General features: G+C 40.7%; 1 protein-coding gene across 5 annotated transcripts in view; it reads left to right on the top strand.

Moving 5' to 3' along the window:
• Positions 1-13,931, top strand: part of FYN (FYN proto-oncogene, Src family tyrosine kinase) — a 209,034-nt gene that overhangs the window by 159,431 nt on the left and 35,672 nt on the right. For 4 of the 5 annotated variants that reach the window (XM_063096817.1, XM_063096819.1, XM_063096816.1 and 1 more), the window contains 4 exons: positions 6,263-6,361; positions 9,121-9,224; positions 10,229-10,378; positions 12,972-13,136. In XM_063096817.1, the coding sequence (XP_062952887.1) occupies positions 6,263-6,361; positions 9,121-9,224; positions 10,229-10,378; positions 12,972-13,136 (518 nt within the window). Of the gene's footprint in view, positions 1-6,262; positions 6,362-9,120; positions 9,225-10,228; positions 10,379-12,971; positions 13,137-13,546; positions 13,703-13,931 lie in introns of all 5 variants that reach the window. The other variant, XM_063096821.1, reaches the window with a different exon arrangement.

Below are 13,931 nucleotides of genomic sequence, written 5' to 3'. Positions count from 1 at the left end.
AGGTGTGCCTTTCAAATTGGGAAAAGATTCTCGTGTTACCTCTTCAGACATCTGTGAAACTAAGAGAAGACTTGCTAAATTCACTAGTTCATAGCAATATAATTTGGGGAATGAAGAGTCAGTGACACAATGCAGTATTTAATGGCATTGTATGTCCAAGGAGCTTTTTGAAGGATACCATAGTAGCACAGTCCATGTTTTTATGTTTTGCTTCTGGTTTAAAGGTTGTAAACACACCAGCATTGCCCCCACAGCCCATGGCTTTTCCAAAGGTCTCCAGTTTCAAATGATTGGCACGAGGCTTGGCTGCCCTGAGACCTTCTTCACTCTCAGGCACCGCCCTCACTTAAGTCTGGCAACAAGTTCCTTCTGTTTTCAAAACTGCTAAACATCCCATCTGGGGAAGCCTGTGGAGGCATTTCCCTGTAATGAAAATTTGGAGGATGACTGAAATCTTTGTGAGATGGATGGAAAGGTGCTTTCACCCACTCACAAGTGACTACAATGTGCATGTTTTAACTGTGGCCAACAGCAACACCAGTTAAACGTAGTGGGGAAATTTCAAGAGTGAAAATCACTTGTTTTTCAAATCCTGCATTTGATACCTCCATAAGGAAGAGTAAATGTGGTTTAGGTTTCCCTGTGGATTTTATATATTACTGCTATTAGATTAAGGCAGTGTGCATGGATTGGGGCCATCAAGAAAGATCCAGGCACCCAAGGAAATGGTGGGGTACTGTGTCAGCGAGCCACGCACCTCGAGTGTCCTTGTGAGCACTCCCTGGTGGTTGAGAAAGAATACCACCTGGGGGCTGAGGGGCACACTGGGAAGGTCTCCTATGACACCAGGTCTGGTTGCTTCTCCTCTCTTCTCTGAGCAAACTGGATTTCATGGTGGTAGAAGGACTTGAAGTCTGGCTCTTCAGCTTTCCCAAAAGGATGTTAGGGGAGGGAAGAGTCAGCCCTGCTCACACCCTCATCCCAGGAAAGAGGAGTGGTCATTGGAACAGGGAACTCCCTTAGGCCTGGAAATTGCCTCCTTGGAAATCCCACCCCCTCCCTGGAATGCCCCCCAGTTCTCGGGACCTACAGGGCAAATATGCCGCCTTTCAATAGCAAGACAAGAACAGATTCCTCCGTTCCGAACAGAGGCCAGTAACTCTCTTCTAGACATCAGGAGACACTGTCTACATAGCCACAGCATTTTTAAAAATTATTATTGTCATCATTAACAGAGGTGTGGGTGGGTTTTTTTAAAACTTTTTATTGAAATACATGCAGAAAAGTGCACATATCAAAAGTGTATATGGTGATATTTGCACAACAGTATGAATGTACTCAACTGCTACTCAACTATACACATAAAAATGGTTAAAATGATTAATTTTATGTTACATACATGTATTTTGCCACAATTTTTTAAAAGTATACAGTTTGCTGAATTTACACAAACTGAGCATGACTGTGCAACCAGCATCCAGGTCAAAAAGAGTATTACCTGCCCCCCTCCCCCCAGGAACCCTCTTCCTGTAGCCACAGAAATTTTTTAAAAATAGTAAACAGCTGCTGTTTATTGAAGACTCTTTATGTATTAGCCATGTGCTAAGTTACAAATGTTCTCATTTATTCTTCACAACAAGTGTCAGAGGTCCGTATCACAGTCGTCATTCGATATCTGAAAAGCTGGAGTCCCAGGTTAGGGAGCTTTCCAAGTGCACAGAGCCAGCAAGTGGTAGGGTCCAGGGTGAGATATGAGGACCGTATCCTGAGCGTTTGTTCTTGGAAAGGCCCAGAAACCCCCATCAAAGGAGACTAAACCATTGGAGCTACACGAAGGTTCAGAAGGTGGCCAGGAGGTGGTGGAGGAAGGAGTTCGGCTTTGATCACTTCTGATTTATGATCCTTATTGTTAGTTTGATTCTCAGATGAATGCTTCTTGTCAGAGTCTATTAGCTTTGAATTCTGAAATATACTCCACTTACCCTCCCAGTTTATACAATATTCCCTAAATACCAAGGTTGATTAGAAATTTTAAAACTATTTGTAAATTCTAAAAGGTAAGAACCAAGGAGTAGTAGGAAGGACCATACACAGCTCTTCTAGTGTTCTTTCCGTATGACAGTGTATCCACGCTCAGGCCCTAAGGCACTTGGAAGGTCAGTCCCTGCCAAAGTCAGATCCATGACTTCTTCCTTTGTTAATCTGGAAAGGATCCACAATGTCATCAAGATGAAATTTTAGAGAAACATTTTTAAGGAGGATCTAATCTATCTCAATCTGTATTTTACGATTTGCATGCATGGCCTTTGGTGTTTACAGAGCCTTTGAGCCTCTGACCCTGCTCTTTTAGAAGAAAATATTGCAAAGATTTTTTTCCCCTTAATGTTCTTCCTTTTTGCCAGTGGAGTTCCTCATCCTACATGCCATTTAAATGCCTTTTTTCAAGGTCATGGAAAAGAAAAGTAAGGTTTGTGTAACAAATACAATATCCTGAAGTCATGGGTAATAACAGGGAAGAGAAAATCGTGAAAGAAAAAACAAAGCGATAACACAGAAGCAGATGGCATGCGGCTCCTCCCCTCCCCCACCCTCTCCCAGCCACTGGAGGGAGAGAGATGGGAGGGAAGGGGTTCTGTTCTCCCAGGGACAGCTGCCACACCTCCTAGTGTGTGTCCTCCCACTCCCTTCCCATCAAGAGGCAGAAACTGGAGGCCACAGGGCTGGCTTTTGTGTCTTACAGTGCCAAATTGACCATGGAATGAATGTGTGCATATGTGCCCAAGGCAGAGGCACCACTGCCCAGCATGGGTGGGGGTGATCATTGTAAATGCTCAGTGTGGTTGTGAGGACATTATTAAACTTGAACCCAACTTGCAAAATATTTAAGTTCGTTCATTTTATTCCCTATCTTCACATTTCATGACTAGTGATTTACCATCTAGAAACAGTGACTCTTTAGAATATAATAAATGTTTACACAGAGTGGAATAGATGTCAGTGCCTAGGGCAATGATAAGAAATCCTGGTTTAGAGCCCCACCCAACATTTGATATGCTCTGTGAAAGTAAGATGGGCAGTGACGAAATTCAGAAAGAATCCAGCATTTATGAAAAAAGGCTCCATGGCTGGGCAGATCAAGGCTGACTTCTGTTGGCAAATGCCACTCCCTGGCTCCTTCAGGGCTCCAGGGCACCTGGGCTCCTGGCTCCTGGGACCACAGGGCCTATGAGCAATTTTGGGGATTGGTGACAAGCTCTTTTAATAAGTTTTCAAATCAGAGGAACAAGGGAAGCTGTTATACAAACTTAAAAGCCATTCTAAACCAGCACCAGGGTTTAAATCATATACTTGAATCAGAAGATCACAATTAAAGAATATCTCACCAAGTGTGAGTTAATGAAAAATCTGAACTGTAAGAACAGTTTAAAGAAATGCAGTTTTAATAATGCTAACACAGTAACTCAAGTAAAGAAATAAAGGGTAGATTAGGAGATGTCTTATTTTCCTAATCAACGTGAATTAATTGTAGAGTGTATTATTTACTTGTAGATTCACCTACTCGTGTTTCTAATGGCACCATTAAAAAGATCTTCTATTCATTGCCCAGCTTTTGATAGATGTTTTGAGCCTATCCTAGCCTCTCTGGGCACAACATGTGAGGTTTACTACATATTGCATTGAGTCTTTGTTACCTCTTGTCACTTTTGATGGAGAAAGTGACCCTAGATGACCTAGAAAACAAAAAATCAAGGATTTTATCTTTCTAATGAGTAACTGAAAACCCTTGTGAGATTAATGGAGTCATGTTATAAAATCATGAATTCTTGATACATGACTTCAGAACAAGCTGATAGTTGGATTCTAATCTGTGCTAAGCTGTTTTAGGTGCCTAGACCAAAATGAGATAGTTAATGCTGGACTCGAATCGGTAATTGCTTCATTAATGCGAGATCAACTGAATAACGTTGGGCTTTTCCCAACCTGCGGCAAAATGTGTTGGCTTCCTGCTGCTGTTGACATTCCCACATACCCTAAAACTGATACTAACCTTTCTTTTTCTTAATTTAATTCAATTAGAACTAACTTGATCAAGGTTATCTTGCATTAAAAAATAAACCTCTGCTGCAAGCATTTAATTTTTTCCTCACCATTTTGGAGCATTTCCCAGGTTTGGGGGATGGAGGGAAGAGATGATGGGTATTGTTATTTTTTTATGAAGAAATGTCTCCATCTAGTGGAATTTCAGAGCAGCAAACATTGTCACCATATTAAGGTGAAGATTACTATCTCCAGAGCTATTTCCTTCAACATCTACAATGTTTAAAGAAGAAAATGAACTCCTACATATGTTCTTGAACTATACACTTACAGCTGCATGTACTGCTTTTGGGGGGCATGGAAATGAGACCAGTAAAAACTGTTAAAATGTTAACATCTTTAATTTTGTGGTTTGTACCTGAAAGGCAGAGGGATGCATGCCATAGGGGAGTCAGTAGCACAGTGTAATCCCTCACGATTGGTAACAATGTAGCTCTTACATTGGGTGGTGGGTTCAGGGGTGTTCCTTTATATATTGTATATTCTTTGATATGTGTAAATATTTCCCAATAAAAATCTGGACATGAACTAAATTTAAAGTTATGAATAAAGGATTTTCTGGATATGGGAGCTATTATCTCCTTGTTTTGATTGATTTATTTGTTTTATAGGGTAGAGAGGAAAGATTAAGAAACTAGGGCCGAGCCCGTGGCGCACTCGGGAGAGTGCGGCGCTGGGTGCACAGCAACGCTCCCGCCACGGGTTCGGATCCTATATAGGAATGGCCGGTGCACTCACTGGCTGAGTGCCGGTCACGAAAAAGAAAAAAAAAAAAACTAAAACATAAGTTTTAAAAAATCTTGCCAGCACCCTGGTTTTTTGTGGGCTGTTCTGTTACTTATGCCACCAAACACTCCCATAGCTGCACCATAGCACACGTTGGCTTCTCACCATTTGTTTTATTGCTTGATTAAATCCTGTCTGGAGTCATTGCTCACTGATCACCTTGCTCAGACTGTCTCTGGAGTAAAGCTTGAGTTTAACATGAAGGCTGGTTATTCTCCACATAATTAAATGAGCCTGCAGAGGATCTTTTACCACGGCCAAAAGCCAGCACATTTTCTTCCCTGGCTGAGAGCTTTGACACAGAGCCCAGCCAAAAAGTGATTTAAAAAAGAAAGGCCTGGGGTTTCTTTTGCTGCCTCCAAGGACCAAAAAAGGAGGGAGAGAGGTGCTGGGCCTCTGGCAGTCAGAAGTCTTGAGAGGTCTGATTTGCTCAGGGGCAGTCATGTCCTCCCCTGCCCCTTGCACTCCTGACTGTGGGCTGGCAGAGGGTTCTGTGGACCCTCAGTCCATGTCAGAGCTACCGCCCCACATCCGTTGCCTACCCCTTCTTAATGAGAGAAGCACACACTCATCCCTGCTCCCTGTCATATGTAAACTTGTATGAATCTAAGCATGTAAAGCATACTCATTGGTTTTAAGCTAAAGGTAGTATTATAAGCCCCCCTTTCACGTCCTAAAAGCTCCCCAGATTAGACCATACTATGGCATGGAATATTGGGCAGTGCAAAGTGATGTGACTCAAATCTTACTCCCCTAGTGAGTTTTTGTGTGTCCCCTGCATGTGTATCAAAAATGCCTGAGGACAGCCTATCCTGGTGTGGTCTTGGTCATTCTACCTGCAGATAGGTGTGTCTCCCCATTTTCTAGAGCAAGCAAGGCAGGTAGGTATGCAGAGTATGCTTCCATCCCTCACGGGGCCTCCTGTGACAGACAATACACAGCTTCCCTTCCCAGACAATACACAGCTATGATGCTTTTCTTAAGTCTGAGGCTGGGTTCCCTTACCCTCTGTTCAAGTTTTAGACACTTACCATGCAAAATGCCCCCCAAAAGAGAGCCCTCTTATGACCAGGGCCCTACATTCTTAATTCACAGCCCATGGCTTACTTAGACTGTAAGCCATCTGACCTTCACAGGGGGCTATGCTGGAGTTTAGACAAAAGGAACAAGGATGGAGAGAGCTGATGGTGAATGGCTAGACAATAGTCATGTATGAGGGTACTTCCAAACATTCATGGAAGGATTCATGTTATCTTTTAATTCCATTTTTTCATGAACATTTGGAAGTACCCTTGTACTTCTTACAGCATTGAGTCTGTAACTGCAAAATGTTGAAATGATCAATGTATTTACTTCTTTCTCTCTATTTTCTTTGCAGGGAAGGAGATTGGTGGGAAGCCCGCTCCTTGACAACTGGAGAGACGGGCTACATTCCCAGCAACTATGTGGCTCCAGTTGACTCTATTCAGGCAGAAGAGTATGTTTGTTTTGTTGTTTTCTCTTAACTAGCTTTTATTATAATTTAATTATTTTACTATGGCATTTTATTGTGGCAACAGCAGGAAGGAGAAGAAATTCACCAGAGTGATTAAGGATTGAGAGAACATGTTAATGATGTGTTTCCAGGCTTTATGCCTGGTTTTTGCCGTATCTATGTAATACTTGTACTATTGTTAACTTAACATACTTCTTAAGCCCGCTCACTTTTTGAAAACTTCATTTTGAAAGAAAACTTTCTGTCAGTACCCTAAATGTAAACCCAGTATAGGGTTTATATTTGTCACAGGTAGAAAGTCACCATAAAAATCTGATGAAATTCTAGTTAGAGCATATATTATTACTAGCTCAAGGTTCTAAGCCTGCAGTCTGCTCCCTCTGTTGAAAAAGAAAGGAAGATAGGAGAGAGGGGACAAATAATTATTAAACATTAAGATCTTTCATCTCAGAAATATCAGAAATATTAAAAGAGTGCTGAGAAGACCTACCCTCCAGGCCCCAGGTAAACGCATCTCACATACAGTGTGTCCCACAACTTGGAAAATATTGTGGTGATGGATTTCACCTTAGATTTGGTGAAATGGCCTTTTCCTTAGATTTGGGGTCTCTGTTGGTTTCATTGCTAATAAATAGTGACTAGCAGTTATTTGGCCCAAACATTCCACTGGTAGCAGTTTAGGAAGGTAGTCAATAAGCTGAAGGGACCTACAAGGGATAACCATTGTTCCTTCTTCTGTCCTGTGGGGATTGACAGACACTTTCAAAGTGGAGAACTGCCAGAGTGGCCTGTGTGCTGCACTTAACTTCTGAAGTGAGGGAAAGGACAGTGGGGGCAATGATTTCCCAAATATGAGGACTTGGTCCCCTCCCTGACACCTTGGGGACCTGCCTCTCCTGCTCAGTGGAGGTAATCTTGCCTCACCAGAAAAGGAGTCAAGAAAAGTCAGTAACTGAGCTCAACCTTTGGCTCTGATATTTAATTTTGCCGTGGATTTGTTTAAGCACTGTGAGAAGGATTAGACTCCACACCCCAGAGAGAGCCCCAGTTAGATCATTCTCTTGTCTTTAATTCCCTAGTATTTCCTCTAAGATCTGTTTTGTGTCCCATTCTCAAATACTCAGTGGTTCTCAGCTGTTTCTGTCTCCTAGTGAGTGTGTTTCATCATCAACGAATAAAGCTATTTGTATTGAATTTTTATTTTATGGCAGATTTGCAAATATCCTTTTGTTTTCAGAATAAAAAGTACCATCAAAATGTAACATTACTTTGATTTAACTGGGAACCTACCAACTGTATAATTAAGTTATGTTTATAATGGTCAATTTTTTAATATTTTGTTTTTAAAGAATAAAATATCATTTTTTAAAATAATGCCTATGGCTTTACACATGCAATTAATTATCATTACCTTAAAGTACTATCATTTTGGTGCAATCCATTGTTATAACAATTCCCTTTTCACCACTATTTTACACAGCATTTTAATTGGGTTATTGATACAAACCCAGAAAGTCATTTTTCACCAATAATTGATGTAATATTCTTTAAACCAACTAATGCTATATTAGGATTATCCTCTAAAAGTCACCAAGGAGCCAACATGCAGTGTGCCTTTTCTTCAGTGAAACTCTTTCATTCACAGAAGAATTTGACAGTGAACACATAATACCTATGTTCAAGCACAATGAATTGAAATGTCATCTTAGAAACTGGATCCTTTCACTGTTAAATATTCTAAAAATTGTTCCTACACACAGTTTCCAATGGAATGCTCCAGAATTCTCCCTTGGGGTTTTGGGTCACCTGCTGCTCATTCAGCACCTAATGCCAAAGTGTTAACTAATTTCCAGGCAATGGTTAGGGGTTAAGAATGCAGGAGAAAGATGAAAGACAAATAACAAAGGTCCTGAGGTGACTTGATGTGCTGTCTCCTTAACTGGCACAGGAGTGTCATTCATTTGTTCAGAGAGAATATTAAAATGTCCACAACACCAAGTCATTGTAAGGGCATGTTCATTGACTGTGCCAGCTCTCAAAGGTACACATTACCCAGTCCCTGCAGCTGTGCCAGAGAAGATGTGTGTCAGATTTGTCCAGGTGTTTGGTAAATGCCTTTGTTTTTCCAAGTACTCACACCTACTGGATAGGAAGAGAAAATAAAAACAAGCATCCAAGGGCAGCAGTTATCTCAAATTAGGGATAGTCTTGACAATTACTTTCAGAGTTCCTGTAGGTGGTAAGTTGCTAAAAATATCATGTCTTTATTCTTTATCCATTCTGACATCTTTTTAATGCTTGATTAATGATCTCTGTATACACTAAGACTCTGTTTTGTTATTTCCCAGTAGTTGTAATTACGCTCAGAAATCAAGGGTCGTTTAGGTGAGCGTGGGAAGGGTCTCCTGCAGTTGCCATTTCAAAACAAGGTCTTAGATTCCTCTTTTTGTGCATGCAGGTGGCAGTTTTAACACAAACCAGTTCCTGTCATCTCTGGAGGGGAGGAAGACAACCCACATTTCAAATCTGATTTTTTTAAAGAGTGAAAGAGATGGATTGGGGATAGAATCAGGATTAAATTAAAAGAGAACTGAATGAAGCTAGTAAAAACACATATAGGGAAAAGCTAAGGACAAAATTGTAGGTGAGGGGGAATTCATGGGCAAAAGAAGAAAGACTATGCTATTCCATTTCATAAATGACCGTTATAAAGTATTTCCTTTCCTTGATCTCATTTAAAGGTGGTACTTTGGAAAACTTGGCCGAAAAGATGCTGAGCGACAGCTTTTGTCCTTTGGAAACCCAAGAGGTACCTTTCTTATCCGTGAGAGTGAAACCACCAAAGGTAAGGTAACAAATGAAGATGTTGGCTTGTCATTCAAATCTGTGGATTAGTCAGAGGGGATGAAAGGCTTATCTCTAATGTACAAGTATTTTAAAATGGCACAGGTTCTTTCTGCCTTGCAAGTAGAGTCCTGTTTTCAGTTTTCCCTGCAGGCTATATTTCTGCACACAGCTGCAAAAGAACTACAGAGGCTCAAAATCAAGACCTTCCTTCTGAAACAGGGACTGGGGCAGCTTCACTGCTCCAGGCATACAAGATCACAGAATTTTTAGATGTCCTTTAGAATTATGATTTTCTAAAACTCTTAGTTCCTCAGGCACCGATCATACAGGTTGTTTTTGCTTTCCTTTTGTTTTTTTTAATAACTGAGGACTTCACTTTTCCTCCAGCTGTTGGCTTTTTCACTATTTAATAACTCATTAGAGCCCACAAAAGGAGATAGGTCAAGGAAAAGGAGAGTAGTGGCCTTGTGGCTTGATCTACCCGATGCTGGTTATCTGTTCCTGTAAAAAGTGTTGTGAAGCAAAAATTTGAAGCTCGCTTCTAGAGAAACGGTCCTGAGATTTCTTCTGTCACTGTCTCCCGTGGTGCCCCATGGTTTCAGGAGACAAGGGAAGCAAGCTCAGCCGGAATTGTTGTGCTTCTCTTGATTTTGCCCCGGGGGGAGTTGGCTCTATGCTGTATTAGGCAACACAAGGGCACTGAATGGAGTGTTTCAGAAAAATAACCAGGAAGCTTTAAGTCTCAAGGGAAAAATCACTTTCCTGCTAATATTTTCCAACATTTGCAGGACAGCAAGAGGTATCTTCTTCCTGTTCCTGAGTGGAGATGATGTGCATGCGTGTGTGTGTGTGTGTGTGTGTGTGTGTGTGTGTGTGTGTGTGTGTATGTGTGTGTGTGTGTCCTCTTGATAATTATTAATCAGAATAATCAAGCAAATGAGACCTAAATAACAAAGAGTACTCAAAATGATTGGAGCTGCTAATGCTTTGTATGTTTACCAGGTGCCTATTCACTTTCTATCCGTGACTGGGATGATATGAAAGGAGACCATGTCAAACATTATAAAATTCGCAAACTTGACAATGGTGGATACTATATTACCACCCGGGCCCAGTTTGAAACACTTCAGCAGCTTGTACAGCATTACTCAGGTAACCTAAATTATAACTATCTACTAACAGTTTGGACGCTGGAGGGAGTTGGTAGGAACAGCAGGAAAGGCAAAAGGCAGGGGAAAGAGGTATAACAGATATATACAAAGTCACTAGCAAAATATTTTTCTTTGCCAGCCTCTAACAGCAGGGCTTGTCTGAACAGGTTCTATTTTGTTGTTCTTCCATAGTTATTATTAGTTCCATATGTTTGTCAGAGGATTCTATAATATTCCAGTTCCCCAAGTAGAAAGCGATAGGTTAAATTTTAAAAGTTGTTTTTTATCTTAATCATAAAATCCTTGCAAGTTATCTTTTTCCATTCCCCTGTGTTCTGTAATTCGGAAACCATGAAAGGAAGAGGGAGCAGTCTCTGGGAGTGCGTTTACATGGGGACTCCTCCAGGGACTATTGTGTTTCTGTCATCACTTTATACCCAGCACTGTTGCAGGAATGACTGCACATGCATTTCATTCTCCTGATGAGACAAATTTTGCAATCCATTTATCATGTTCTACAACCCACCAATACTGTTTCCTAACTAGACTTAGACTTATGTGACCAACAGCTCTTACAGCTGCTACATCTATTGTGTAAAATTATACTCTTTAAAAGTAGACCAGTCTCTGTCCTAACACCCAGATGTCACCATTATTTTGTTGTTCCTGGAAACATATATAATAGGTGTTTAGGTATGCAGTTTGTACATTTTATAAGAGAATGTGGTTTTATGTGCAATTGTTAAAATGATTGCTTTCTTTCCTAGATTAGCACGTGTTTCCCACTATATAATACATTTACACATGTGCATATCGATATAGGTATACATGTACAGATATAGATCTGTATCCCATTAAGCTCAGTAGATTTTTGTGTAACCCATATATACATTTTGTATTGTTCTTCAGGACAGTGACAAGACTCCAAAATAGTATATGGCTTGACCTCTATTGTTGCTGTATGCACATTTATTGAAAAAATATGTGCGTATAAATTTTTTTAGCACAAAAAGCAATCTTTTGAAAATGCCTGTATACTGATCCTGGGCACTAATGAGCAATTGAAAAACTTAACAACACTTGGAGTACTAGTTGATTAGGTCATTGGCTAACTTGGTTTATGTGGTTTCTAACGAAATATTTGAGAGAAGCAGAACAGAATGTCTCCCTGAGCTTAAGTGATACACTCAAAATGCCTGCATGTTGTAAGGCTTCTTCAAATGCTGAAATGTATTTCATTACAGCCGAACATCAGCAGGATCCCTAGGGTTTGGATCATTTGAAAATACTGTGTTGGAAAGGGCACCTTAATAACATCGTAAAGCTGGAAGTAGAGAAGGGATATGAAGAACAATAGACATTTTTTAATCTCAGAAAAAAATCCCTCTCGAGTTAGATTTGTTTTTATATTGGCTTTTCCTCTTCCCTCTTTCTCTGTGTCACACAATAAAATGCCTTTGAAATACTGACACATAAATAATTTCCTGCCTAAACATCTCAGAATCTGATTCCATCAAAAAGAGAGGAATAAAAATAAGTTACAGCTAGTTCCCAGAGCGGTGACAACAGCACTGCCTTTGCTTTCCCTGGATCTGAGGGTTCTCCAGGCGGATGCGGGCGGGGGGCTCTGTCCACCTCGCCAGCCGGGCTCTGTGCAGCTTTTGTACCTTCTCTAATTTCTTATTCTTTGTTACTTTTTCTCACCTGACTGATTTTTAACTTGGCATTTAGTCAATTTCCCTTTACCACTGCTAGGTTCTGAAGGGTATTTAAAAAGAAAGAGGGGAGAAAAAAACTCCCAATAACCTCTGAGTGATAACTACTCTCTCCTTCCTCTTTTTCATAAGAAATAGAGTTCTTTCACCTCCTTAATTTTCTGTGCATTTTAGTTTTCATTCTTTCTCCTTTCAAACCAGACTGCTAAATTATACATCAGAGACTTATAAAGGTTTTTTTTTTTTTTTTTTAAATTAAATGGAAAATATCAAAGAAGCAGTGCAAGAGTATGTGACTGGTAGTGGAGTCTGTTAGAATGCCAAAGGAATCACTAGAGAAATGTGACCTATTTTTTTCCCCACCAGGTATAATCTTCAGCCTTACTAGTTTACAACAGTCCAGTGTTCCATAGAAGAATCCTGTACTAACGTCACAATTTTAAATATATTTATACCAGAGAGGTCCCAGTCTCCTGGGTAATATAGATATTAGAGTGGAGAAAGGGGCAGCCATGCTGATCTTCTTTAGGGAAAGAGTACTTTTTGACAGTGAGGGTATTTTCAGGATTCCAGAAGACATGTTATTAGTACATTGGGCTGAAAATGTTTTCCTTTCTGAGTACAGAAACAAAACAGTCTATGTCTGTATCTATGTATAGTCTATATCACACCTGAGGGTATGGAGTAGTCCTATTCTGCCTGCAATGAATATGTTTCACTGTCTGGCGTCTAATCTTCTGAGATGTGTGTAGTCTCTGCTGCCGTAGCACTGTTCCAGTGCCGCTGTGTGCTAGCTAGTGTGGGTTTGCACCGTCAGTGTTGTTGTTACATGTGTTCTGCTCTTCTCTCCCTCTCCTGCCGCTGCCCCCGCTCCACCAGAGAGAGCCGCGGGTCTCTGCTGCCGCCTAGTAGTTCCCTGTCACAAAGGGATGCCACGGCTTACAGATCTGTCTGTCAAAACCAAAGATGTCTGGGAAATCCCTCGAGAATCCCTGCAGTTGATCAAGAGACTGGGAAATGGGCAGTTTGGGGAAGTATGGATGGGTATGCTGAAACTTAATTACTCTATTATTAGCTTCCTCATTTGGGAAATCCCAAACATCAAAGATGGAAGGTGAAAATAAAGACACTGACCAAGGAGAAAGTTGGAAATACTAATCATGGGGAATAATTTTAATTTTGATTTCAAAATTCTAGAATTTCTAGAAAAGAGATAGAAAATGGGCAAGATTGGCAAATGGCTCAAGTCATGCTATTACATGAGCCTCAATTCATAAACCAGTAGATGTTACAAGGGATGTTCCAGCCTTCATGAAATGTTTTGCTCTGCATTTCCAACTGCAAATATTTGTTGAATGTCACCTAAAGAGCAAGTCACCTTCCATCTTTCCTAGTGCATGCATGGTTATGGATTATAAGGACTGTGTTTTCTTTATTAATTCCTTTTTCTATAGAGAAAGCTGATGGTTTGTGTTTTAACTTAACTGTGATTGCATCAAGTTGTACCCCACAAACTTCTGGATTGGCTAAAGATGCTTGGGAAGTGGCCCGAGACTCGTTGTTTCTGGAGAAGAAGCTGGGTCAGGGGTGTTTCGCTGAAGTGTGGCTTGGTAAGGCAGAGGGCACATTTGCTTTTGGCTGCATCTCAAAGCCAATAAAAAGAATGGTTTTGAACAAAAACACATACACAGCCATTGGGACAAAGACACTTAACCTGGATCACTACCTGGGCACAGGCCATTCAGATTTCAGAGTATGGTGACACCTTGCTGTGCTCACCTGTCCTACTTCATGTGGTTAATTAAGGCATTCACAGGACAGGAAACCAATACACTATGA

The sequence above is a fragment of the Cynocephalus volans genome, chromosome 5, assembly GCF_027409185.1.
Source record: "Cynocephalus volans isolate mCynVol1 chromosome 5, mCynVol1.pri, whole genome shotgun sequence".
NCBI lineage: Eukaryota > Metazoa > Chordata > Mammalia > Dermoptera > Cynocephalidae > Cynocephalus > Cynocephalus volans.
The sequence above is the reverse complement of the archived record's forward strand: the minus strand, read 5'-3'. Positions and strand labels throughout refer to the sequence as shown.